We start from the raw sequence: 27610 nt of genomic DNA, 5'->3' as shown, positions 1-27610 counted from the left end.
AAGTTATATTGCAAAAATTACCATAAGCAAAGTCAAACTACAACTGACAAACCAGGAGAAAAAATTTACGACACGAATCACAGATGAAGGACCAATATCCCTAATAAATAAAGAACACTTAAAATCAGAGGGAGAAAAAAAAGCTCAAGAGCCTGGCCGGGGGGCGGGGGGGTGGGATGGGCAAAAGACATGAATAGGCAAGTCCCAAAAATATATTAAACTTACCCTTAATTATATGAAAAGATGGAAAAAATGTTCAGCCTCACTTATAACAGTTCAGTCTTACTTACCTTGCTTGCTTACTTATCTTCCAGACTGGCAAAAGATCACATAGCATGACAACACACCCTCGGCAAAGCTGTGGGGGAACAGGCATTCACACACTGCTGGTGGGAATGCAAACGGCACAACCCCCACGGAGGGAAGTTTGGGGATAGCTAACCAAACTATAGAGGTGCCTATCTTTTGCCTTGGCAATCCCACTTCTCAGCTACCTGTAAAGCTACCCTTCCATCACTACGGACATAGAAGGCACAAGGTTATTCACTGTAGCACTGTTTATGATTGCAGCATCCTGGAAATGACCTAAATGCCTATATGATAGAGAACGGTCGAATAAGCCACAGTAAGCAGGGTACACTCACACACTGGACTGCTGTGCCGCTGTGAAAAAGAAGGAAGGAAGTCTCAATGAGATCGCACGGATTGATTTCCAGGACATACTAGAAGTGAGAAAGGTAACATGCAAAAAGATATCCATAGCGAGCCGCTCTCAGAGTAGGAAGGAAGGTGGTCTAAGAATACGTGTGTGTCTGCTCATTTGTGCAGAAAGAAATACAGAAAGGACATAGCAGGAGCTAATGACACTGGTGAGCTATGCACACGTGGTGGGAACAGGGTTGAAAGTGGGAGATGTAGAGAGGATAGAGTGAATGGGGATGGAGAGGGACCGATCTGAGGATATCTTTATGATGTCAGCGAGAGAAACATATAGAGAAAACATCCATTAAATACATAAAACAAATGAACCACCCTGTATTTCATCAAATGAACATATCCCATTGAAGGCATGGGAAGAACTAAAGCAAATTAACTTCTGAATGCCCCCCAGGGTGAAGAGAAGAAGAACACTACATGTCCATCAAGTTCTGCTTAGTAAGGTTTTTCTTCTAAAGAGTATGAATTAGCAGTTTGAAACTACTTTCTGCGCATTCTGGGACTGAACAAATATACTAGGAACAATGAATGGGAGCTGGTTTTCTTCTGTGGAGAGAAGTAACAAATGTGTATAAGTGAGAATGAGAACTAGGGGCAGTTTGAAGGTATCACTATAGAACCCATGGTTTTTAACAGATAAATCAATAGACAGAAATAGACATGGGTGTGTGTGGAGGTTATACGTAATAACAATGTAATATAATGTCATAATATATCTATGCCCCAGATTTGTCTGGTCTAAGAACCTCAAAGCAATGATTTTCCAGTAGCAACGGGAGAATATCTAGTACCCAGATCTTGGCTTCTACATATCATTCCCCCACTGAAAAGAACCAGGGCTCCTTGGAGAAATATCTGATTTCAAGGCTGGGTCTGGAGAAGGACAAGATGAGCCCAGAACTTCTTGCTGTGCCCAAAAGTATAGACATGCTTGAAGACCAATAGGAACATATCAGGACACAGAAATGAGCTTGAAGAGGTTCCCTCTGGCCCAATCTGGGGCAATTTGGGCATCAAAATATAAAATAGTAGCAACAGGGGGTGCCTGGGTGGCTCAGTGGGTTGAGGCTTCTGCCTTTGGCTCAGGTCATGATCTCAGGGCCCTGGGATCGAGCCCCGCATTGGGCTCTCTGCTCCCCAACCCCTGCCTGCTTGTCTGCCTACTTGTGATCTCTGTCTATAAATAAATAAATAAAATCTTTAAAAAAATAGTAGCAACAGATTATAACCCTTCAAATAAAATAAGAATCCATGAGTCAATATTGATAATGAAGGATCTGGAGATGAACAAGACGAGTTAGAGCCCAAAAGTCCGCAGTGCGGTGGGAGAAATGGCCCACAGATGAACTCCAGGGGGAAGTGATGTCAGGGATGGGGTGGGGAGGTAGGGTCTGGTGGGGACTCACGAGGGCCCTTTGCGCATCCGGGGTGTGCTCATGGCCCACTGCTTGATCTTGCTCAGGCTCTGCTCACTGATGAGCTGGTGGCCCTCGGAGGGCATGCAGTCCACGTACAGATTGTACAGCAGCAGAGCCTCTGTGTTCTTGCGCAGGGCATTGGCCTGGACCACGCGCTGTGTGAACACGTGTGGGTCCTCGGCGCAGAAGAGCAGCTGGATCCGGGGCACCCAGTACTGGCAGGTGAGGAGGGGGGGCCTTCCTGGGGCCAGGTGAGGGGGAGAAGGGGACACAGAACACAATCAGACTCTCTGGGTTGCAACACGAGGCTCCAGCCTGGCTCTGTGATTGAGGCGTGGTGGCCCTGAGCAAGTGGTCTCCCCTTTCTGACACACTGTCACATCTGTAGAATGGGCACACTCCGTGGGCCGGCCTGCCTCACAGTTTGCCATGGTTGGATGTGAAAGTGCTTTGTCAGCTGCAAAGAGCTGTGCACAGACGAAGAGTCCCTGGGGTGGCTGCCCATGTCCCCATCCATCATTGCCACACGATGCGGCGGTGGGGGGAACATCACTGATCGATGGGCCTCGGACGCCTTCTTGGCAGTGTGTTGGGAGTGGCTCTGTCAGCAGCTCAGAGTGGACCTATCAGTTAATGGCAGTCTGCCCTTCCTGGGGTCTCTGAGTGATGCGTCCTGGGGTTTTCACAGGTCAGGGGACAGACAGCCGCAGGACACAGAGCAAGGGAGAATTCAGGCCTGACGGGGCTGTGTTGGGGGGTGGGGGTGGGCCTCAGTCACGGGCCTATGTGGGGGGTCTGCAAGGGGGGTGCAGAGAGCTCCCACCTTCAGCGGTGACCCCTCCGTTCAGGATGGGCTTCCCGCTCTCATCTCGCACCAAGCCGTTCTGGTCGGTCTTGTGCACCAGATACAGCTTCTTCTCCTTGTCATAATCCAGAACACCGACACTGCACCATTCATACTTGAGCTTCGGACTCTTGGGGTCCTCTGAAACAGGAGGGGAACCCGCCAGTGCTCTCTGCCCCAGGGTCGGCAGGGGCCTCAGTGTGGGCGGCAGGTGCTGAGAATGAGTCTTAGTGGCTACTAGTCTGGATGGACCGCCTCTAGCTCCAGCAAAGCAAGGCCCCTGCTTCCTCCCAGCTGAGCTGGCCTCTGGGGGACCCCTGGTGAGGAGGAGCCAGAAGCACCAGGCTTCTCTTTCCTTGTGCTCTGTATGACCCCTTCAGGGCCGGCAGAGACACAGGCCAGCGGGGCTGGGACAGGAGGCAGGAGAGCCCCGGGCACAGAGAGACCTGTTGAGGATATAGTTGTAAAACTCCTCAAGTCTGAACTGGACCCCTTCAAGGTGACCAAGGCCAGAGTGAACCCCTTTCTGTGGGCTGCACATGGCAGTTGAGCCCCTAGGCCCCTCATATCAGGATAGGTCAGGGCAAAGTAGATGATGACCGCCCAGAAGTGGCCCCAAGTGGGCCTCACGGTCTGTTGGTCAGGACGGGCCTCCCACCCACTTCCTTGGCTGAAAGCCTTTGCCCTATTCTTCAGCTCATCTCCTGCCACTACCAGCCCTACACATTTCTCTCCAGCCATTTTACATGTCAGGCTGTTCCTGTGACTTTGGAGCTTACTCCTGCCTCAGGGCCCTTGCACTGGCTATCCTCTCTGCCTGGAATAGTCTTGGCTCCGGTCACCTTATTGCTGGCTTGTTCCTTGCTCAAATGGCTTCTCCTTGGAGAAAGCATCTCTGCCTACAAGAGCACCTTCGCCCCGGGAACTCTCTGACTTGATACCCTGTTTGTGTCCCTCACAGAGTCTAAAGTCACAGTATGTATGCATCCTATCCTGGTGCTGGTTGGCCTCCTCACATTAGGGGCAGTTCCTCAAGGGCAGGTGGGACCTTATCTGTGTTGGTCACAGCTGTGTCTCTGTACCTAGAATGGAAACTGGAACATAGTAGGTGCTCCGTATGCTTTTGTGGAAGGAAGACGCACGTGGCACAGTGCCTAGCAGAAGTGCCTTAAAATAAACTGATGGGTTCTACACACTGGGTTGAGGAAAAACGGCGGGAATTCTGGTTAAAGCTGGAAAGATGGGTAAAGGAGCTTGCCGTGGTAAACTCGCTGGCTTTGCTTGTTTTGCTTTTCCCATCCCTCCCCTTCCTATAAGCTTCTTTTTTGAAAAGGCTGACCTGTCTTGGCTCAGCTTAGAGAAAAAGATGTCACAAGAAGCCCCCAGCAGAACACAAGAGGTCTCTAGCAGAATCGCTTCCTGCCAGCCCCTCCTCCCACCGGCGGGGCTGCCTTCGGAGGGGCTTGGGCGAAGGGGTGTGGCCTGTGGGGGCGGGGCAGAAACACTTCGTGGAGGCTGGTACTCGGTGCATTTAAGGTTAATGCAGCCCCACACCTTCTGGTTTTATCACCAGGAATTGGAGATCTGGGAACAATTGAGTTAAATTATTTTTGTAATTAAGTCCAAAGTAAAGGGAACTTTCTGGGTTTCTTGTCTAGTTCAGAGAAATTGATTCCAGCATTAACATGTTTTTAAATCGAAACATAAATTTACAGCTTGCTCAATGGACTTGCTGGTGGGGGGAACCCCTGGAGGCTGAGCAGTCTTAAAACCAGCCAGCATGGCTCTCAGTCCTGGAGGCAGCCCACCAGAGCCCTGCTCCCCACCCCAAAGCAGTGTGTCTGCCCACGGGTGCAGGGAGCAGAGATGGCCCTCAGCCCTGCAGACGGGGACAGCTACCGCCAACATCCTACCTCCTAACCTGGATCTTCCTGGGATGCCCACATGGAGACCAGCCACGCAGGCTAGGTGGCAGCCAAGGACCACCACCACCCCCCACCCCCACCACTTGTTCCCTCCAGCAGCAAATACAGCCGCAGACGCAGACAAGGCAGAGATCTGCATGGGCACATGTGTGGGGATGTGGTAGTGGCAGAAGTATGAGTGTGTGCCGTGAAAACGGGTATGTGAGCATAGGGGGCTGGCGTGTGGGGATGATGCTGGGTGCTTATGAATGAGTGTTTGCAAGCAGACGGGTGAGCATGACGAGTGTGCTATCCACCCCGTGGTGAGAGCAGAGAGGCCACAGGGACAGCTGGAGCTATGGTGATTTCTGGGTGGCAGGATGGAAAGGCTTCACTTGTGCCCCTTATGCACATTTGAATGTTTCCAACAAGCTTGCTTATTTTTTTTTTTATCACCAGTAAATCAAAGATTCAAAAAAAAAAAAAAAAAACTAGACACCATCCAGCTGTCCCTGCCCCAGCCCTCCCACGATGTCATCCTTGGTCCTTCTATTTCATGCCTCTGTATGGCCTGCCCCTTAGTCTGTATCCCAGCTGGGAGGCCTCAAAGTGTGTGGGCTCTCACCTCCCATGGCCCCCAGCCCTCAGGGCAGCCCAGGAGTCCATGGCCGGACTGCTGCCCATCAGGGATGGTGCAGACCGGGATCCTTCCCTCCCAGCCCCACCGGCCCTGCTCACCGTGCCCCAGGATGTCATCAGTGGGCAGGAGGGCTTTTCCAGGGACGGGTTTCCTGACCTGAGACCCTGGCTCCAAGCCCATGTTGATCCACTCGCTGGGAGTGCGGCAATCAAACTCTTCATTGTCAAACACCTAGAAGAAACGGGCAGAGGGTGGGGACAGAGAGCTCACCCCTAGCAGGGTCAAATGGGTGGGGTGTACCAGAGGATGGGGGAGGGTGAATGCTGGGCTCCTCTAGGCCTCCACCCCTGACCATCAGCCCTCTGTGGAAACTAGGCTCACCTTCAGCGGGAGATAGACGGGGAAGAGCGGGTCATGGCCCTGGTCAATGGTCTGGGGGTTTTGGGGATCTGGATGCCTGGGCATGAGCATGTTGGAGTCGATGCCCTCATCAGCCAGCAACTGGTTGATGTCCAGACTCAGGTACAGCCGCTTCCTCCTGGCAGAGGGGAACGAGGGGATCTCATGACAGCTCAGCTCATGTGAGGCGGCTTCACAGGTGCTAGCAAGGACCCACAGGGTGGGAGGGGAGGATAGGAGTGTGGCCCAGGGACACCTGCAGGCCCCCCACCCCCGCTGGAACTCATCAGGAAGTGATGTCGGGAGTGGGGCTGGTGTCCTGGGCCCCAGTTGCCCTCCGTCCTGCCTGGCAATTCCACTGTTTTGACTCAAAGGCCACCCACCCCATTTCCACAGCAAGGAAGGCAGTGTGTCCCTATTAAGAAACCAAAGGGCTAGAAGGTTTGCACAGAGACCGTTTTCATAACCTCTGCTATGAGGATCGTCACCTAGTTGCCTGCTGTCCCCCGCCCCCTTGAGTTGGGTGGATGCCCCCTCCCAGAGGACCAGCCTGCCCGATGCCAACTCAGCCATACCTCTCGATCTCAGTCTTGCGGGGACACTGGCCTGGCAGCACCAGGAAAGGCACCTGCACCTTGGGCTCATAGGCCTGCGGCGGGAAGTCAGTCTGAGTGAGCATCTGAGTGGTGGACCCAATATGCTGCTGCTCCAGGTAATCATCAAAGTCCTCAGGAATCTCAAAGGTTCTGACTGCAGGCAGAGGCACAGACGGGAATGGCAGGGGTTCGGGCCAGGGCCCAATACTCCCCAAGGCGAAGTACTAGGGACCAGGCATGCATGCTTTGGGGCCAGGAAAGCTCAGAGCTTGTCTGTGGTTGGCAGTGGCGAGGAGAAGGCAGATTTGGCACCAAGCACCCAAGAGAGTGCAAGCCTGGAGGACAAGGGCCTCTGGAAGGCCTCCTGCTCTCCCTGTCCAGAGCCAGCATGCTTGGTCATCTCTTCCCCACACCTCTCCTCCCCACACTGGTGGCCTTTGTGCAAGCCAGATGCTGAATCCAATGACCAATGGGGATTATAACTAGACAGGAAGGCAAAGTGGTAGCTCCCTGCCGCCCCTACTCCAGAGGCCCCAGGCATAGCAATCAATGGTCAATGCTATTCAACCCCCAGGAGCATTTCCAAAGTCAAGGCATTCTGGATACGGTATGAGCGGGTAGCGCCATCACCCTGGCCCTGTGGGACATTCAGGGCACAAAATGGCCACCCCTACTTAGACAACCAGGGCAGACAGAGGCTTCCATTCCAGGTCTTGGGACAGAACAGCTGGCGGGGAGAAACCCATCGGTAGGGTGACCATTCCAGTCTACCTGGAACTTAGGGATTCCCGGGACTTGGGATGTTAAGAGTAAAGGAAAGTCCCGAGAGGTGGGGAAAGGGGGTATGGGAATATGCTCTGGGAGATGAGTCACCTTTCCCAGGAGCTGGGGAGGCTCACAGAGGCTCAGTGATGGCCCCCATCCAATCTCCTGGGAGGCCCTGGTGACCCCCTCCTTGGGCCTCACCACCTCTCCAGAGACAAGAGGTAGTCACACTTCAGGATAGCCCACCTTGGGATTAGCCTCTGGGGCTCCATAGAAGACTCGAGAGGCTCAGCAGAGGCACCGGTCCTCAGCTGAAGTCTGCTCTCCTCCCAAAGTTGTCAGGTGCTCAGGGAACCTCACAATACCAAAAAGGCATGGCTAATCATGTTTTTGAGACTGTGGGTCCATGACACCATTCCCCTCCCAGGATCATGGGCTTCTGGGCCCAGCCCTGAATCCCAGGGGCCGAGGAGGAGGCAGGATGAGGACAACCAAGCCTGGCCTTCAGCTGGGCCCGTGAGTCCCAGGCAGGCTTCTCAAGTCCTCCCCTTGGCCTTCCAGCCACAGAGTGGATTTCTATGGCCTGGAAGCCACTATCCTGTGGCCTTCTGGGGGACTGCTTTTCCTCAGGCAGGTGGGGGGTACAGAGCCGCTGAGCAACCCCACTCCAACCTCCCATGGATGGTGGGAGCCACACACAGCCTTTAGATCTGTGCTCTGTAAGCATTTCTGAGCCCCAGTTGTCTGGGAGACTGTAGAGCACAATAGCCCGGATCCTCAGCTCACTGCACAAATGCACATACACGTGCTGTTTCCGGGGCCACTTCTGGGGCTTCCCAGATCCCACAAGGCTCAGGGGCACTAATCTAGGAGATGCCAGCAAAGAGTCAAGCCGCTCCTGGAGCTGGGCCCTCTGGGCCTGATTGAAGGGGGTATCCCGTCTGCCAGCCAGGTGGGAGGGTCCCCAGCCAGTTCCTCTCTGCCACTCAGGGCCCCAACCAGCTTGCTGCTTCTCCTGTGGAGACGGCCCCACACCCCACAGTCCTGTCCCAGACCTTACAAGACTCAGTGCATAGCCTGGGAGGAAGGAGAGTCACCCTTTCCTCCTTCAGCAGAGATCTCCTGTGCTAGGTCCTGCTCTAGGTGCTGGGGTCCCTGCGAGGACCATTCAGACACAGCTCTGGCCTCCTCCAAGCTCATGTTCCAGGGGAGGGAGAAAACAGAATTTACACAAGTAAACACCCTAGTGTCTCCAGCCAGGCAGAGAACGGATGCTCTGGCCCTAAGCAGCCCAGCCACCGTGGAGCCCTCGTCACAGCTCTGCTAAGAGGAAGAGAAAGCTGTGCTTCACTGAGCACTAACCATTAGCTTGGTCCTCACAAAGCACCTTATGTCTTGTTACCCCCATTTTACAGCTAAGGAAACTGAGATTCCAAGCCAAGCAGAAATAATCTCTCTAAGACCAGAGGCCCTGCTTCTAAATGCACCCACCCATCCACCCTGTCCCTCTGGGCACTGACCGTTTGGAGTAAACTGGTCAAGGTCGGCCTGTCGCAGGAGGTCTTGGTTCACGCAGGGACCACGGCACACTTCCTAAAACCAAATCCCAGAACTCTGAGGGGATGTAAACATCTTGGGGAGAAGCAAGACCTGGGAGGGACCACAAGGCCAAATGTCTCCCCCAAACCCACCAGGAAACACCCAGGGTCACGGGGATGGGGCAGAACCAGTGAGTTTCCACAATTCCCCTTTCAGAGGCCACAGTGGACAATAAGCTGCAGCCACCTAGGACACACCGACCCCACCTGCTTCTTGTCCTGCACAGCTCCCTCCTTCCTCTGAGATCACCCCTGCTGTGTCCAGAGGCTGAGCCACAAGATGGGAGGGACCACAGTACCAGCAGGTGTCTCTGTGCATGTCTCCTCCACCAAGGGCAAGTCTGGCACCCCTAGCATAGTGAGGATTGGTGGTTTCTTGCCCTATCTCTCTTGACCCGTCCTGGCTAGAACTTTCCTAAGGCTGTCCAGGACTCTGGGGCTCTTTGAACCCTCCCCTAGTTATCCCCTCTCCAACATCCCCCTACCCCAAGCCTTAATCTGTCCCCTCACCTTCTTTCCTCCTCTTCTACACAGGCCATGGCCTCTGTCAGGGTCCTCAAGCCCCCGCCAGCCACCCAGTAAACACATGGTATGCCACCTTGTCCAAGGAACCCCTCCCCAACCAGAGCTAGGGGAGCACTCCCCCACCAAAGCCACTGCCCCATGACAATACGGACAAAGATGTCTCATCTTCACTGTCACCAGTACTCAGCCCAGGGCCTGTCGCACAGGAGATACTTGGTAATGAACTGTTGAATGAGAGGACAAGTAGATGGAGGAACAGATAGATGGATGGTCCGGTGGATGGGCGGATGGATGGACAATTTACTAGACAGACAGATGGCTAGATGGCCAGACAGACAAGTGAAGAAATGGACTGATGGAGAGAAGGAACAAAGGGAGGGAGGGGACGGAGGAAGGAAAGGAGGGAGGGTGGGTGGGTGACTGGAACCCACAGGAGAGCTCTGACTAGGTAGGGGACAGCTCCACACTCACCCCAATTTGATCCAAGCTTCCAGGGCTGAGGATGTCCGAGTAGAACCCACGCTGCTTCATCAGGGGGTACTTCTTATCAGTGCCTGTCAGGGGCAACTTCCGGGGCTGCCCCAAGTCTGAGAGCGTGGGTGGGGACAGGGACGAAGGCAGGAGATCGGGGTCAGCACTTGGAAGAGGCTTCTCTGACCCAAAATCTGGTCCCAGAAGAATCCTCCCCAGGTTAAACTCTAGGGTCCTCTTCAGACCACACTCTTGGTCCATGGGAGTCCCATCGCGCTCTGGGCCCTGAGGGGTCCTTCCTGGGCTCTGGCCTTCTCTGTTAGGCTGCTCCATGCTGCTTCTCGGGGCGCTCCTAGGAGAAGATACTGGCATTACTGGGATCTTGCCAGCTTCTGCTCAGCCCCCAGGGGCACCAGGACACAGGGTCGCCTTGTCTGCATCCTGCAACAAGCCACAGCCCCCCACGCAGGGCTTGGGGACAGAGACAGGGGTCTCCTAATCTGGACAGACACACAGTGCCAGGCGGGTCCCCCTGGGAGACAGCAGGGCCTTCCCTGGGTGCTGAATGTGAGAAATGTCTTAACAAACGCCTACGCTGACCCAAGCAAGGCCCTCTCCCCACTCCCCCCACCCCAACCCCGCACACTGGCACAAAGCAAACTTGTGGTACAGGCTGCCCTGTTGGCTGGGCGTGTAATGCTCTGTCATCTCCATTTTAGCCACCAGGTGCCCCTGGCTGGCCTAGGCTTCCTGTTGGATCACTGCAGGGGAATCCTGCCTGGAGGGGTCTGAAAGGCGGGTTGGGCAGCCAGGACTGTCTGGATCAAAGCTACCCAGCAGTGCTGAAGCTGAGGGCAGCTGCCGAATCCATTTCTAAGAAGAGGGGAGGGGGGGAGTTGGCAAGGCCATGGTAGGGCCCATGAAAGGCAGATGGGACTCTGGCAGGAAGCCCCAAACTCTGAGCCCAAAGGCAGCCCAGCTTCTAGCCAGTCAGGCGTGGCGTACCAGAACTCAGCTCCCTGAATCCACTCCCTGGTGGCCAGCCACCTCCCAGGGCCAGTGCCAAAAACATTGTTGAGGCTGGCCTATCCTGCTGACAGTCACCAGCCCTTCCCAGAGCACCTTAAAGAACAGAGGATCTGCTGAGGCTCAGCCCCATCGTGGCTGCAAACCCACAGAGGTCTGCTCATCTTTGAATAAAATCACTTTACAGAGCAGCTCTTGGAGAAGCTGGGGACCCCAGGCCACAGGAGGGCTTCCCACTCTCTGGTTTCCCCAGCTCTCAAATGTGTTTCAATATATTTGGCCGTCAAGCTGGTGTGTCATCGGGCTCGGCCAAGATAACAGATGGAGAAATGTCCAGGAAAGCACAATGTTGCTGGAGGCAAAAGGAGTCTGTGATGGGGAGTGGCGGGGTGGGGGGGGGAGCTCTTGCTCTTATGAGCCCTCTCCCTCTGAGCGGATTGGCAGTGGGGACCCTATTCAGGCACATCCCAAGAAGGAAGGCATGAGAGGGAGTTGCAAACCCAGAATCCTGCTTCCCCTCCATCCCTCGGCCCATTACAAAGATCTAAGACTTCCCTTCCCATTCCACCCTAGCTCTGAGCACCTGTATGCTGCTGGTGTGCATGGGACCTGCTGATAGATGGACAAACAGACATACCTCTATCTCCTGTCAGCCCCACAGGTGATGGTGTCTGTGCGGGAATGAGCAGGGCTGGCGAGAGCGTGAGGATACCGTTGCCAGCAAGCCTCTGCAGGTCACTCTGGGAACGCTCCCCTATTTGCGTGGGGAAACTGACCAGTAAGATGGTGGGGGTGACCCCAGCAGGCACAGTGTCTGCAACGGGGAGTGCTATTAGAGGCTTAGATGTGGTTCGTGCAACATCTCATTCAAACCTCTGAGGTGAGAACTGAGACTATCCACATTTCTCAGAGCTGGGGAGAATGATGCTCAGAGAGGTTAAGGGACCTACGTAAGTTCAGACAGCCAGCAAGAGCGGTAGTTGGAATTTAAACCCAAGGTATTCTTTCTCCCCAGTCAGATCACCTGGGAGTCCTAATAGCTTGGCTAGCAGAAGCTTTGGGGTGGATTCACTGTCATTCAACCCCATGTGACCCAACGACCCACTGAGCACTGGCTGGATGGACACAAATAAACAAGGGCTTTGGATCCTCACAACAAATATTACGGTCATCTCTAATCCATAAACAAGGAAACTAAGGTCCAGAGAGGACAAGGACCTTGCAAAGGACACACAGCCAAGAAATGGCAGAACCAGAATGGAAATGGAAGTCTTCACTTCTGGCTGACCCAAAGGTCCATGTCCCTAAGCGCCACAACTGTGGTTCTCAAACTGTGCACTGAGGAGCCCTGAGGTTCTGCAAAGTGAGTGCTTATGGGGAGGGGAGCCTAAGCAGAAGGGCTTCAGAGCCATCCACCCCCTGATTCAATGAAGACCCTGCATCTGTTTCACACACCAGGTTCTAGGTAAGGTGTCATGTAAAAAGGAGATGTGTGGCTTAAAGGATTTTTGAAGTCTCTTTCCTTGGTGGTGTTAGCTGGCAAACAATATTGTGGATAGTAATAACCACAAAGGCTTGAGGTTCTCCCCACCTTTTTGGAGCCCCTCTGTGTTCCCCCAGCTGTCATAGGCTCCTCCCACCAGTGAACATCTCCCTGTATTCTATGTGCACACCTCTCTACCCTGCCAGGTGATCATGAGAGCTGCAAATGCAGGAATTTTCGAGTAACAACGTTGATCTCTGAAACCTCACAACCTACCGCAGGACTGGACAGGGGCCTGGCTCACCGTAGGTGCCAAGAAAGTGCTGGCTAAATGATTCCATGAATGAATGAAGTGAGTCAAACAAGAAAATCAGTTATTATCTATAACCACCCTGAGACAGGTGCCGCAGTACTCTGCGGATTTGCAGGTGGGGACAGGGACGACTAAGAACGGTCACAGGTGGCGTTAGGTAAGGGACTGAGTGGTTGGTGGAGGTGGGCTCCTTCCCTGCAGGAGCCTTCCGCAGGGCGGAGAGCGGGGCGGGGGAGAGGCCACAGCCTCGCCATGCGGGGGGAGGGGCAAAACACCGGCCTAGTAAGTACAGGACTTTTCTGCAGGGTTGTTTAAAAGCGCGCCCCACTCCTTTCCCACGGGCCAAGGCTGGGGAAACCGGGTGCGCAGACTCGTAAGTAGGAATGTGGACCCTGGGCCGGAGGGCGTCCTCCTCCCGGCTCACTAGCCCTCTGCGCCTAGTCGAAGTGCCCCTGCCCCTTCTCGCCCTGCCGACCCTCGGCGCCACCGACTTACCGGCTCCAACAAGCGGAGTGGGGTCAGGCGGCCCGTCTCTAGGGAGGGACGCGGGGCCTGTTGCTAGGGGGCGGGGCCATCCGCGCGGCGGGCGATACTTCCGCCCGCGAACGCTCCCGGGGTCTGCACGCCCCGCGCTAGCCGCTTCCCTCACCCGCGCGGTGGGTTGGGGACAGGGACCGCCCCCTAGGCAGTCAAATCCAGGCTCCGTTACCCATCGCCCCTCCCGGACTCTCATAGAGTAAGAGACAAAACAGCCTTACGTAGTGTGAGGACTTTGATTGCATCCTAGTAAAAATAAAATAAAAATTAAAGTTATGTAAATAATTGGGGGGTAATAATTGAGGAAGTTCGTATCTAAGCCACAGCTGTGAGCCAGATGGTTAGGTCGCTGCGGAAAGGGTCGCTTCTGTTCTGTGGCGGCTCAGCTTACACACACACACCCCTGGCTACAACTCCTCAACTCCTCAGGGTGGGCAGTGGGTGCTCCTTCATCCCCCTCCCCCATCTCTGGCCTCAGGTGCCCATCTGCTCCAAAGACCTGGCATGGGTTCAGGCTTTGATCCTCCTGTCTGTCCTAAATATTGAATTTCTGCTAATTTTCTTCGATGTGAAAAATGGTATTGTGGTTGTATAGGAGACTGTCCTTGTCTTAACCAATGTGGGCTGAAGAATTTCAGGACAAATGTCAGGACGTCCACTGCTGTGACTTCCTTTCAAATGGTTCAGCTAAATTTATATCAAGATAAGTATAGAGAGGAGATTAAACAAAAGCGGTCCAATACTAACAATTGAGAAATGTAAAAGTTTACAGAAGTCCGGTGTATTAGTCTTAACATTTTTTTTTCCTGTAAGGGTAAGAGGTGGGTTACAAACCAAAAGAAAATTGAAAAACTATCCCACCTCAACCTGAGAACCCTTACCCAGGGAGCTTTCTCAGAGTTGGCCTCATTTTGTAGATGGAGAAACTGAGGCTTGGTAAGGCAGGTTGGTGTTGGGGGAGGTGGTAGGACCTGAGGTTCCTTAGACAAATGTCCAACTTTACTTGACGTTTTAGCAATGCGCGCTTAGTGCCCAGTCGGAGCTGAGCACTAAGCATTCAGATTTGAACTGGATTCTGCTTTACAGTGTGTTTGTTGAATGGGCGATCTAGAGAGGCCCGGCCATGAGGAGCACAGAGGCAGAGTGTAAGCTGTGGCTGGAGATAGTAACTTGGCCTTTGCACAGGCTTTGCTTCCTCCGCCCAGAATACCTCTCTCCACCAACTCCTGCTTCTGGCCAACTCCTATTCATCCTTCAAGACCCAATGCTGGTGCAACTTTCCCGAAGCCCAAACTGTGGTGTTATTTGCTTTTCTTGTTGGCATTCACATGGTCGGTGCTCAGTGACCATTGCAGAAGGAAAGAAGGGGTAAGAAGGGGATTGGGGGCAAAGGTGGCCATAGCTCTTCAAGGAGACAAAGACCCTCAAAGCCCTGTTTAGGGCCAGCCTGGCTTCTTTGTGGGTCTGGGGATAGGCCGTGTACCCTATTCAGCCTATAGATAGGCACCTGCTTCTCGGCTTTTTTCTGGCACTCCCTACACTGGGTACAGCTGTCCAAAAAGCTGCAGTACCCATCGGGTTGCCAGGGCAACATCAGCCCATGGTGGGACGTCAGGGATGACAGGGGCAGAGCGCTAATCCTGGAAAGTTGCCAAGCAACGCAGTGGGTTGATGACATCACAGGGGCCATGGCTGCCAGACAGATGGATAGGCCACTGCAGGATAGGTCCACTCTCAAAAGGCCCAGCCCACAGATCCCCTCACCCCCACCATGAGATGGTCACTGTTGTGTCCCTGGGGCATGCAGGCCAGGGGTTGTTTCTTCACCCAGCAATCCTGCCAGCTCCACTTTGCCCTCTACAGGTGTGGGCAGTGGGCTTGACTGCCTCCCTTCCTCCCTGGCAGGACACTGGGTCAGTCCCTGCCCTCATGGGTCTCAGATGTCCACCCTCTAATGCCCCCATCTTCTCTAATAGTTGGACACAGGTTCAGGCTTTGCGCTTCCTGCCCTGAAGGCTGCCACACCTACCTGTTCCCTGAGGGAGGAACAAGGGGCTGAGCCATGACCCCACCCTGGGCCCCTGCCCTTCCTGCGGTGGGAGGGCAGTCCTCTGCCGTGTATAGGCTGGAAGGGAAGCCAGCCTTGCTCTTGTTGAAATAGATAAGACCAGGTTCCTTCAAGAGCTTGTGAGTGAGTAGGGGTTCTCTACCCCATCTCTGGTGGGCTGGAAGCTTCGGGCTTGGGCGGGCAGGCTGTGCAGGGCTCCCAGGCCCATGCCTTTCGGGCCAGAATTCTGAGGGCATGGCAGGCCCGGACTGCCCCTCCCCTGTGCCTTTCTGCTGCCGGAGCTGAGGCTGGGAGCGATGCTTCACTGGCTGCAGAGATGAAAGCCCCATGTGAATAGGAGATAGAATGAGCCCTTCACGTGGCTGGCCGGCCGGAACAGAGGGCGACAAGCATCCAGACAGGATGGCTAGAGCTATCGCTCCCCACCTGCCCCCAGGCAGCCTCTTGGGCCTCAGGATCTCCCTCTGGTTTTCTAGGCCAGGGGCCCTGAGCTGCTCCTGAGAGAAACTGAGTCACAGGCATGGGGGCTGTCAGAGGACTGGTTGAGGTCTGGGGTCCACCCTCTCCCTAGGCCTCCTCTGATTTTCCCCCTCTCTTCTATCAGTCAGCTGGCCTCAGCCGCTCCAACCAGCATTTTCTTTGATGAATAAAAATGGAGACAAATTAATTCTCCTTTGATCCATGAGGTCAGCTTGGCAGACAAGACCTTAAAAGCCCAGATCTCAGGGAGGAATAGAAGTTCCTGGGGGACTGGAAGCTTGAGGACCCCGTGAAGGCTCAGTCCTCATCCTGGCCCCCAGCCCAAAGCCATTCCCACCTGAACTCACATGGAGCTTCCCAGCTGGATTCTCCTCCCTCTTTCAGTTTTTCTACAACTTCCCACCCCATTTCAGGCTACTCTTCCTCAGGAAGTCCTCCCTGATTGCCTCAGCCCACAGAACACACTTATACTCTCCTCAGGGGCCCCAGAGGACCATGGCCAGTACCACCTGGCAGGCGACCAGATGTTGGTCCACTGCTGGGTCACCCAGCTGGAGGGCGGGCTTGAACAGTGGGGATAGTGAGGTGCTGTGGTGCTGCTTTTCCCCGCAGCCCTGCCAGTCCATCAGTCCTGAATTCTTAGGGGATGACTAGGATACAGAGCACCACACATTGGGGCCACCCCTCTGGAGATGGCAGCCACCGATAGCAGCCCAGCTGCACACAACCCTGTCTTCATACCCTTTCCCCAGCCTACTCCCCTCCGACCTGCAATTCCAGACCATGCTCCAGAATAAGGTCTAGGATGCTGAGGCCCGGCTTTCCAGGAGCAGGAGCCAGGAGGGGGTCCAGGTGATCGGCCCCCAGACAGTGAGATCTTCCAGAAGAATTTCCATGGGGCACCAAGGAGTTACACAGGCAGCTGTCTGTCATAATTAGGCTCTGAGCGCTTCTGATTTCCCCTTGGCCCCAAGGAACTCAGTGAACACCAACTGAATGATCTTTCCGCAGACTGGGACTGGCCTCATTATCTTGCCTCCAGGACCCACCAAGTGCCTCCCCACACCACTCCTCCAGGGAGCCTGAGTTCACGGAGTCTGGAAACCAGCCTGCCATTCTGACCCACCCCTAGTAAGTTCTTTGAACAGGGCAGGAGGCCAGGGTTCTGCTGCCAACTCAGTGGCAAGTCTCTTCCCTTGGAGGTCTCGGTTTTTCCATCTGCACAGTGGGGTACACAACACGTGCCGAGGTCTGCCCTGGGGCCTCCTGTATGGAATGGCCTGAGAAACACCAGGACAGTTGCTGTGCCCCCAAACGCCTCCATTCCTGGCAAAAGCTTTGCCCCTGCCACACATCTGAGATGGAGTGTGTAAGAAACTCCAGACAGGTCAGGAAGGCTGGTTTGTTCCAGAGAGGAAGTTCCTCATTGTCAGAGAGGTGGGCGCTGCCATCAGTGGCCAGCCTGTGACAACCTGGGGTGGTGGGGGAGGGGGGCATTCAAACAGCCAGGGCAGCAGCTGGAGCTGATAGCCTCCTTGGCAATCTGCTCCCCGCCTCCAGGTGGGCAAACTGAGGGGCAAGAAGGGAAGGGCCTTGCCCAAGTACAAGCGGAACTTGGGGCTGTCACATAGGATATAGGGAGTCACTAGAATGTGGGCCACAAGACAAAAACCAGTTGCCATGGGGATCCCCAATCATTTCCGGGAGCAGGGGGGCGCTGGCCGGCCTCCTACTTCTCCTGCCCCATTGTCCCCCCAATTCCACCACTTGCTGGTAGGATTCCAGAGAACCAGACAATACAGTTCCTTGGATCTCAGTTTCCCCACCTGAACTGGAACACCAGAGACCCCGCAGGCCATCCCCTGGTTGTGTGCACTCTTCCTGATGTGTGTATTGTGTGTGGGGGGGTGAATTCCATAATATTCCTGATCAGTCATTCAAGAACCTGGCACTGATGGGTTCCCTGCCTAGGTCCCCTCTACCCTGAGGGTCCCCTGGAAAATGTCATCTCCCCCTCCAAGCTGTGATCCCTAAGTATACAGGACGGCATTCAGGTCTCCAAGTGTTCTAACAGAGGTGGGCGGGCCTGAGAGTATGGCTGAAGACAACCCCTTCCCTCAGCTCTTCCCAACCTGTCTAACCTGACCTGCTCTGGCAACATCCTGGCCTCAGAGCTCCTTCCAAGCAGAGAGAAACTTACTCTTGGAAGTCATGAGGGCAGAAATGACTGCTCCCATTTTATAGGTGAGGAGACTGAGGTCCCCTAAGGAGCCCTTGAAATGGGCACAAACACCACTGGGCAGGCAGAGCTGGCTTGGCAGTTGGACCCTCCGTCCTTCCCCAGGCCCCTCCTGGTCCCACTGCCCCTCTTGGCTAGCCCTCAGTGCAGGCAGCTGGGCCTGGGGATGGGCAGGGAGCACCTTGGGAAGAACACCAGGGCTGGGGAGCAGGTGTGGGGGAGGGCAGCAGGTGCAGGATAATGGGGCCACCAGGGGAGGCACAGGGAGCAGGTGCTGCCATGGAGGGGGTGAGGTTGCCATTGTGTGCCCGGTTCTGGAGGGTATGGAACAGGAGGGGGAACCCCTGTGAGCCCCTGGGCCATCCTGGCTTATGCTCAGAGGTCATCCAGATGCCTGGGCCTGGGCACATAGCCAAGCCCCTCCCCTGGGTCCCAGCAACCCTCCAGGTTGCCATGACAACCAGCACTTTCATCCCTGTCCCTTTGTCTGGTCACGGTCCAGCTTTTGTGACCAGTCATAAGTAGCAGGGAGGGGGATGCCCTCAGCAGGGGTGGAGCTGTGAACCCAAGACAGAGCACGGGCTGCCGAAGGGCAGGATACAGAACACTGGAGATCAGAAAGCCTGGGCTTTTCTGGCCACCAACCCTGCAGCCACCTCTCCTGGCCGCTGACCACACCCTCAGAGCTGGGTTGACAAGCCTGGGGGTGACCTAGGCCCCAGGTGCTCCTGTCCCCTCCCTGCACCTCGCTTTCCCATGCATGCATGGAGCTATAGACTACCTGTCTCCCCTGGTGCACCATGGTGGGGGGTGGTGAAAAGAGTACAGGCCAAACCTTAGTTGGTTTAACTCTCCTGTGTAACTGGGGAAACTGAGGCAGAGAGTAAAGCTCGGCCTTGGCCTGGATCAGGCCACAGTTACCAAGACCACCTGGGGACCCAGCACCTCAAGGCAGGCCCCCAAATCAAACAAAACTGAGCCTCAGGAGGTGAGGTGGTCCCTCCACTGACGTACCCCAGAGGGAGGAGCCTGGCCACCAGAATCCGGCAGGGGTGGGAGCCGTCTGTGCTGGCCCAGGTCCCACCTGCTATGTGAATTTGGGCAAGTCCCTTCTTCTCTTGGAGCCCCAGTCTGTAAAAACAAGGTGAGCCTATAATAACAGCAAGCCCTCCCTCCTGCAGCGGGAGCAAGAAGGAGTAGGTCCTCTTCTGCACGAAGCCAGCTCCATGCCCAGCCGGACAAATAGCCCACATCTTCTGCTCCCCTGGCCTCACCCCTGGCACCCAGGACTTGGCCTCCCTGCATCCACCCTTCCTCACTGCTCTGGGCCTCTGCACTGTCGGTTCCTCCTCAGTGGTGCTCTTTTCCCTCAGACAAGAAACAGAGGTCTCCGGCCCCTGGGAGTTGGTGAGCACGACCACTGCAGTCTTACACGGAAAGGAGGTGACATGCCCCAGAGAGACCTACTGGCAGACACCTCCGTCCAGGTGGGGCTGTGCCCCTCCTTCTCAGCCAGGGCTCGTCCCCCTGAAAGAGAGACCTGAGAAGAAGGGGGCCAGAAGGAGGGGCCAAGGCTGCTCCCACTGCTGGAGGGAATACTGAGCAAAGAACCCATCCGAACCACTCAGCCATCTCAGGAAAATGTTACTTCTTCTTTGCCGTGAATGTCTTCCTCTGGGACTAGCTCTGTGTCTGGGCTGGGTGTGCGAGGGACACAGCAGAGCCTGCCACCTGAGGCTGGCAGGGGAGTTCTGGGGCCAAGGCCATGCCAGGCGTCCCACACATCATGTTGTTATTCCTCATACCAGCTCTAGAAGGTGGTGACTGACAATGTTTCCCCTTCTATAGGCTGAGATACTAAAGCTCAGAGAGGTTAAGGTGTCTTGGGAAAGGGGATCAGCAGACCTACCAGAGGTGTGGGAAAGGGTCAGAGGCAGAGCTGAGGCCACCGTTAGCTAGAAGATACTGCAAGGCTCAGGGTTTTTGAGCTCAGGGTAAAACCTTTTTTTTTTTTTTTTTTTTTTTTTTTTTTAGGGACACCTGGGTGGCTCAGTCAGTTAAGGATCTGCCTTTGGCTCAGGTCATGATCCCAGGCTCCTGGGATTGAGTTCCACATGGGGTTCCTTGCTCAGCAGGGAGCCTGCTTCTCCCTCTGCCTGCTGCTCCTATTGCTTGTGTTCACACACTCTCTGACAAAAAAATAAATAAAATCTTAAAAAAAAAAAAAAAAAAAAACACCCAACATTTTTTTTAAGTAGGCTCCACACCCAGCGTAGAGGCAAACTTTGGGGCTTGAACTCATAATCCTGAGATCAAGACCTGCATGGGGATAAAGAGTCAGACATTTCACTGACTGAGCCGCTCAGGTGCCCCACCAGAGCACTTCTTACAATGCCCGGAGCCAAGGGCCTGGGTGCCCGGGTGGCAGGGAGCCCCCTGTCATGAGAGCAGGCAGGAAGAAACCGGATGGGGTACCTGTCACTGGGCATCAGAATGGAAATGGGGTACAGGCTCAGAGCAGGTCAGACACTAGGGGGTCAATCCCAGCCCTACCCCAGCCCTGGAGGGAGCAGAGAAGGCGGGACCTCCCAGATAGGGATTAAAGACAGAGGGGGACACCCTGTCCAGAAGTAGCCCCCTTGTCCCGACCCCAAGGATGGCTTCCACTGTGTTAGAGATCTCAGAGGACCAGGGACAGGGCACAGATGGGGACATAAGGATGGGAGTCAATGCCCACAATTTTGCATCCTAGATACTTTACTTGCCTCACTCTAGTCCCACCCCCATGCAGGTCTCAGAACCCAGCCCTACTCCCAAAGCCCCTCTCCTGGGGGCTGTGGGCTCTTCCTTCCCCACCCCCTTTCAGCCAACCAGTGCACCAAGTCCACCCTCCCACCGCCCCTAAGCATCCCTCCAGTCCAGCCACTCTTCCCCGGCCTTAGACCACTGGCCCCTTCCCTGATCGGCCCCTCATTCTCCACATTCCCTCTGACCAGGAGGCCCTTTTAGTTTCGGGCACTAAAACTGACGCCCTCCTCACCTGGGTCATAGTCATCGCAGCGCCCAGAGCTTTCCTCACAGGTCTGAGAACTCTGTGTGGCCCGGGGCCATTAGTAGGTCTCCCTCCTCAGAGAGACCAAAGGTGCCATGGGACAGGGTCCAACCTGCCTCAGCCAGTCTTGCATCCCCAGCCCTGGCCCTGCAGCCTGGCACGGATGGGAGGCCTAGTGAGCTGCAGCCAAATGGACAGAGTGAATGAGATGGGACCACAGCGGCAGGGACATCCTGGAACTGGGACAGGAAGTGGGTTTGGGGAGACATCTGGGTGGGAGATTGAAGGGGCCAGCAGGTCCCCTGCAGAGGCCCCAGACCTGAGTGGCCGCACTCCCACCCTGAACCACAGAGAGGGCATCTTAGAGCCACATACCTGCAGAATCCCCACCCGAGTGGGGATTCGGGCCAGAAGGAGAGAGTGACCTACAGGTCCTACCAGTTGCCTCCCCAGGAGGCACACATTCCCCTTTGGCAAAGCCATTTGAGGGTCTTCCTGGGGACTGTCACGGGGAGTGAGGGAATGCAAAGGACCAGCCACAGCGGGCCCACCCTATTTGGGGAGCAGGGAGGAAGCCTGCTGGTGACTTTGTGCATCCCTCCCCCAGTACCCCAGTCCCAAGGCACCCCTGCAGAGAGGAGAACTAGCAAGGTTGGGAGTCCAGGTTTCCCAGGGCCTGGCTGACCTTGAACCTGGGCCACTGCTCTCTGTGGGTGGTCCAGGCTTGCTGGGCTTCCCACCCCTCACAGCTCCGCAGCAGCCTCCCGAACTCCCTGGCGGGCTTCCAGGCCTCGGAGGAAGCCACCACCTCTGCCGCCACCATTACCGCCCGCCACCATGGCTGCTTCTTCGAAAACGCAATTACAGCAAACAGCCGCCGCCTCACTTGAGCCTCGCCATCCACACCTGGAACTAATTAACTTAATTAGGCCTTAATGAGCTACACTGGTCGGAAGGCCTATTTTTACTTAATTATTCCCTAATGTGCTTGGCATGGAGGAGCAAGGGACCTGGAGGATGGCTTTGGCGGCGGCAGCCGCCTCCTTGCCCTGCAGAGGGGATACCCAGGAGTGATGCCTGCCTGCCACCAGTGGGCCCCACGGAACTGGGAGTTTGGACATGGGAATGAGGCAGGGGCCACGGGCCACACCTGTGGGGACAGAGCCCCTCCCCCGGCCCCATCATTTTGCCTGTCTTGCCTCAGCTGGAGCTGAAGGGAATTACTCCTCCAGCTGCCTCCAATCGGGAGGCCACTGCCTAGAGAGGTCAGGGGCTTACCTGAGGACACACAGCTAACTCGTGATGTTAGAGGGGGAAGTAGTCCCCGACACTCTGAAAGAACATTTTAAGCCACGAAGGGGTCCTGTGAAGGTGGGCACAAGGCCTGGTTACCTGGACAGCTGGCCTCCAGGGTTTCCATGGTAACACCTTCCAGCCCATTTGGAAAGCCAAGTTTGTGGAATCAGCTTATTCCTCCAGCTTTGGGGTGGGGGAAGGTGGTCTTGGCTCACCCGGTTGACGTGGGAGAGGCATTGAGAGGAGGGTCCTTCCCAATTGGCGCGTGCTTTGGCCCTTCTGGAGACCTCCAGATGATTGGCTCATTTGAATCTCTGTGTTCCTAGAGCTGACCAGGGACCTTGGGTCTTGTGTCTCCGCTAAGTATGGATGAGCTCCCTCTCTCTCTCCAGCAGCACTGTCTCTGGAACTTCAGACTTAAGCCTGACAACTATTTCCTTGGTGCCTCCAGCCCTCAGTCTCCCTGTCACCAGCCCGTTCTTCCCAGCATTCCCCTCTCCTGAAAATGGCCACACGGTTGGCTCATGTGCCCAAGACAGAAACTAAATTGCTACCCTGACAACTCTCCCTCACAACTCACAGCCAACAGTCAGGAGGGGTCCTGTTGGTCTGGTTTCCAAACAAAATCCCAGATGCAATCTTCCCACCCCCTGCCAGCAAGCATCCTAGTCCTGGCTGCCATCCTCTCCCAGGTCTGCCCTGGTCTCCCAGCCTACAAACCACTGCCATAGTGATTTTTTAAAAAAAATCACTCCTAGATGGGGCACCTGGGTGGCTCAGTGGGTTGAACCGCTGCCTTCGGCTCAGGTCATGATCTCAGGGTCCTGGGATCAAGTCCCGCATCAGACTTTCTGCTCAGCAGGGAGCCTGCTTCCCTCTCTCTCTCTCTGCCTGCCTCTCTGTCTACTTGTGATCTCTCTCTGTCAAATAAATAAGATCTTTAAAAAAAAATCACTCCTATGGAGGGGAATCACTCACCAGTTTAAAACACTTCAGTGACTCCCTGTCCACACAGAATAAAATCCACGGGCCCCAGCCTGACCCATAGAGGCCCACCTGCCTCCCAGGTCTCATCCTCCAACTTTCTTCTCTTTTCCTTGCCGAGTCATGTGAGTTGTCCTTTAGTACCTCGGGCCTTTGCACCTGTGGCTCCTTCTTATTTTTTTAAAGATTTATGTATTTATTTGACAGACAGAGATCACAAGTAGGCAGAGAGGCAGGCAGAGAGAGGGGGAAGCAGGCTCCCTGCTGAGCAGAGAGCCCGACGCAGGGCTCGATCCCAGGACCCTGGGATCATGACCTGAGCTGAAGTCAGAGGCTTTAACCCACTGAGCCACCCAGGTGGTCCTACCTGCGGCTCCTTCTGCCTGGAATGCTCTTCCAGGGCAGCTCTTGGAGGTCCCAGAGCCTCAGTTTCCCTTGGCACAACGTTGGCACTGCCTCCCATCTCCTCTCACTTCCCTGCTCCCAGGACCTAGGAAAGCTATGGATGGTCTTGGGAAGGTATGGGCCCTGCATTCCATGCCTTATGGAGGGGAGGGGAGGTAGGGGTCTCTGGACACACCCCCTCCCGTGATTCCCTGCCCCTTCCCAGGGAAAGGAGCCTCCGGGCAGGAGAACTCCCTGAGGCTGAGGGTGATCTGCTTGGGCTCCAAAAGTTGCCAGCCATGTTGGGCTGCCTCTTAGGGTCAGCACTGCCATGTTTGGCTTTACCATCTCCATTGCTCCGAGCCTCAGTTTCCCTCCTAGTCCCATGAGGATAACAGTAGGCCTTGTAGTCTGTGGCCACACAGGGCCGCCATAAGCAGCCATCGAGCCAGTGGGTATGAGACGGTGGCTCGCGTGAGCAGCAAAGCTTTGAAGACAAGACAGATCCAGCTAACGGTGGCATCTCAGGCAGATAGCTTGGGGGAGGAGAGGCTTGGAATGCTCAGACCCCCAATCTCAGTCACCCCTGCCCTGCCCTGGGGTTGCAGGGCTGGCAGAGTCTATAAGGGATGGGAGAGGTGGGGTCAGGGACTCCCCCAGCCCTGGAAACTGCCTTTCTGCCCCCGCTGACTCTCCCGTCCTGTCCTGTGCCTGTGCTGTCCGAGGCTGCCTGCCGTCACCCCCGCTCCCCCCAACACACACACACATGGTGTCTGCTGCCTGCCACCCTCCCAAGCACAGGCAGCTGCTCCGGCCTCCATGCTGAAACCCGAATTGAATGAGCTTTTCCACAATGTCGCCTCCCGCTGACGGCTCCTAATTGCATGTTGAAGCCATGCGATGGAGCCCAACTTACACTAATTATGTCATTACCCTAATTAAGTAAATACTGTATGTGTTAATTGGCAGAAATCGCTTTGGGGGATGGGCAGAGGGGAGGAGGCCTGCATACCCTGGGTTCTCATATGGGAGGGGTGGGGGGTAACTGATGCAAGGGTTACATTCCTCCCTCGGTTCTGCAGGTCCTGCAATCACCCAAGTGGGCTTTGGAGAGGACCCTCAGCCTCCACCCTGCATAGTCTCCCCTCCCTGCTCCATGGAGAAGAAGCACAAGATGCTGAATAGGTGGTCAGAGCCCCAAGCTGGAGGCCTGCCTTTGCCCGACAGGCTGGTGGTCTTGAACAAGCCTTTTTTCTTGCCTGACATCCTCCCAGCACCTCAGCAACCCCAGAGCCTGTGGACTCTCAGTCAATGGGCACAGAGGCATCAGAGAGACTCAGTATCCTGGCAGGACTGAGCAAGCCACTGCCATCTGTCTATGGGACATCAGTTAGGTGGCTGACTTGGGGCAGCAGGAGGGAGAAAGGTTGATGGCAGAGCAAAGCCATAAGCCCATCTAGCACCAGTGTGAACCAGCAAAGGAACAAACAGGGCTGGCATTCCCCCAGAAGCCGTGTGAGGTGGGAAGATCTGAGGAAGTCTGGAGGGCTTCCTGGAGGAAGAGGACTTCATCTATAAAGGAGAGGAAATCTGGGCTTCAGAGCTCAGATGATCTTTCACTGTGCGATTTTGTTCCCCAAATGTTTATTAGTATGACTCATTTGATACAAGAGGTTTTAGGGGTTTTCTCTTTTGTTTTTTGTTTGTTTAAGTAAGCTCTACACCCAATGTTGGGCTAGAACTCATGACCCCAGGACCAAAAGTCCCATGCTCTACCAACTGAGCCAGCCAGGTACCCCTCACCGTGTGATTTTTTACATGCCACACTTAACTATAACCTTTGGATGGGGGTGAGGAGGGATAAGAGAGAAGTCATCTGAAGGACAGCCTCCAGATGGGACTCCAAACAGTTGAGAGCACTGGGTGGGACAGAAGGAATGCCAGCCCTGTATCAGGGACCATCGTGTAAACCCCAGTATGACCAGAGCCCCCATCCTGCCCTCGTTAAGCCAATCAGCATGGACATGCTGCTATCAAGATGGCCCCATCCCTCCCTGCCTTGTCCCTCGTGGGGTTGTGGGGAGGGCCCAAAGGCCAGAATTCAGCGCTGGGGCCGGGGCCTCCAGCAGCTGAGTCTCCTCCATCCCGTTCAGGGCCAGGTCAGGCTATCCCCCATCTCCTGAGTGTGCCCAGTGGCCACAGCATGGGCTTCCCTGCCCTTCCAGCTCCACCTTGCCCGCCCTCCACCAGCTCCACAGCCGGCAACCACCACAGGCCTGCTCCGATGGGCAAGGGCCCCCTGACTCCCAGGCTCGAGGCGCAGAAGCGGATTCCTGTCTAGCCCGGCAGCCCAACTCTCAGGGCGCCTCGGCCAAGGGCTTCCAGTCCCCAGGCCTCAGCTCCCAGTAGGGGATGTCACTCATTCCCTGCCTGTTCCAGAGCTTCATTCATTCCATACAACTTCGTCTGGGCTCCCTTCGGTTGACTCCAGGAGATGGAAACAGAAGCAGAGAGGAAACATCCTTTCAGCCACATGCTTGCAACTACTCTCAGATAGCTCAGGGAAAAAATTATGCATGATTTTCTCTCTCTCTCTCACACAGAGCCAATACATAGAGCAGGTGAAGTAAAATAGTAACAATGATTGAATATGGCCAAAGGGCATATGAGTATCTTAGACTATTCTTATTTTGACAACTTTTCTGTAAGTCTGAAATTAATTCTAAATAAAAGGTGGAATGAGGGAAGAAAGGATGGAAGGGAGGGAGGGAAGAAAAGAAGAAGGTAGTTTCCTTCCTTTCTTGGGCTTTCAGGCTACTGGAAGATGTAGTTAGACCAGTGGGAGCTGCGTTGATGTGGCCCTGCTTGGTGGGGCTGGAAGGGCTGAGCAGGTGGTAGGGGGTGAGGCTAGGCAGCGGCTAAGGGGCATTTAGCCCTTACCCTTTCTGTGCAGGATGGGTAAGGCAAGGGGCTGAGTGTCTTCCCCTCTCCCTGTCACAGCTTCAGGCCAGCCCATGGCTCCTTCCCCTTCTCCTGTACTCCAGAGAACGTAGGTGCTCTGGAATTTCTGTGAGTCTTCAGTGAGACAAGGGGATCTTCCTTTGGTCAGAAGGCTTAGGAGGGCATTCTGTGCCTCTGAGCATGAGAGGAGACTGCACCAGCCCAGAGCACTATGCCCAGGGCCAGAGAGGGATGGGACGACTCTGGGCAAGGCCACCCGGCCTCCCCTGTCCCCTGTAGTCCTAACAGCACTAATAGACTTGTCCCTGAGCAGCCCAAACCGACTTCCTGGGTGCCCTTGCCCGGCACAGCGGTACTTAGATGCAGGAGGGAAGTGGCCCATTAGCCTATCCTGTATTAGGCAGCCCCAGAATTGTGGGGTGTGTAGAGGGAGGCCTCTGCTGCCTGAGGGCCTGTTGTTGAGGGGCTGCGGCTCTGGACCCACCCTTGTGGCCCTTTTCCAGCCTCCTCTCTGCTCTGTCCCCAACTCCCCACTCCCTCATCCCTGTCCCTCCTCCGTTCCCCACAGAGCCCACCACCCTCCCCTCCTCCCTTCCTGGGACCCCAAATGCTTTTCCTTAAAAGGGGACTTGCCCCAACCACGTTTCAGGCCCAGCTTCAGACCCTATTGGCCATCCCCTCCCCCAAAGAGACAGTGACACTGGCATCCTAATATGTGGTCAGTCCCTGCGGCCAGCGTGTTCGACCTCCCTCAGAAGGAAGGGGCCCTGCCCACTCTCACAGCCCATCCCCTCTCCCCTTGACCTCCCGCTGCCACTTCAGAGCCTGCACCGCCCCAGAATGGACATGCCCTCCATTCAGGAGACTCTGTCCAGGACCCTGGGGACTGCGGCACCCAGAGGTCAGCAGG

General features: G+C 55.3%; 1 protein-coding gene across 2 annotated transcripts in view; it reads right to left on the bottom strand.

Annotated features, from left to right (window-relative positions):
- The window catches only part of DNAH1 (dynein axonemal heavy chain 1), a 75354-nt gene extending 62086 nt beyond the window's left edge, over nucleotides 1–13268 (bottom strand). For both annotated transcript variants that reach the window (XM_032868239.1, XM_032868240.1), the window contains exons 1-8: nucleotides 13195–13268; nucleotides 9878–10229; nucleotides 8804–8876; nucleotides 6498–6672; nucleotides 5905–6061; nucleotides 5622–5754; nucleotides 2959–3120; nucleotides 2124–2376 (exon numbers count right to left, since the gene is read on the bottom strand). In XM_032868239.1, coding sequence (XP_032724130.1) covers nucleotides 2124–2376; nucleotides 2959–3120; nucleotides 5622–5754; nucleotides 5905–6061; nucleotides 6498–6672; nucleotides 8804–8876; nucleotides 9878–10210 — 1286 coding nt within the window. In that variant the 5' untranslated portion in view covers nucleotides 10211–10229; nucleotides 13195–13268. The remainder of the gene's footprint in view (nucleotides 1–2123; nucleotides 2377–2958; nucleotides 3121–5621; nucleotides 5755–5904; nucleotides 6062–6497; nucleotides 6673–8803; nucleotides 8877–9877; nucleotides 10230–13194) is intronic.
- Between the last annotated feature and the right edge of the window lie 14342 nt (nucleotides 13269–27610).

The sequence above is a fragment of the Lontra canadensis genome, unplaced genomic scaffold (genome assembly GCF_010015895.1).
Source record: "Lontra canadensis isolate GAN:19392208 unplaced genomic scaffold, GSC_riverotter_1.0 scaffold35, whole genome shotgun sequence".
Classification (NCBI taxonomy): Eukaryota; Metazoa; Chordata; class Mammalia; order Carnivora; family Mustelidae; genus Lontra; species Lontra canadensis.
This window is presented reverse-complemented; position numbering and strand designations above follow the sequence as displayed.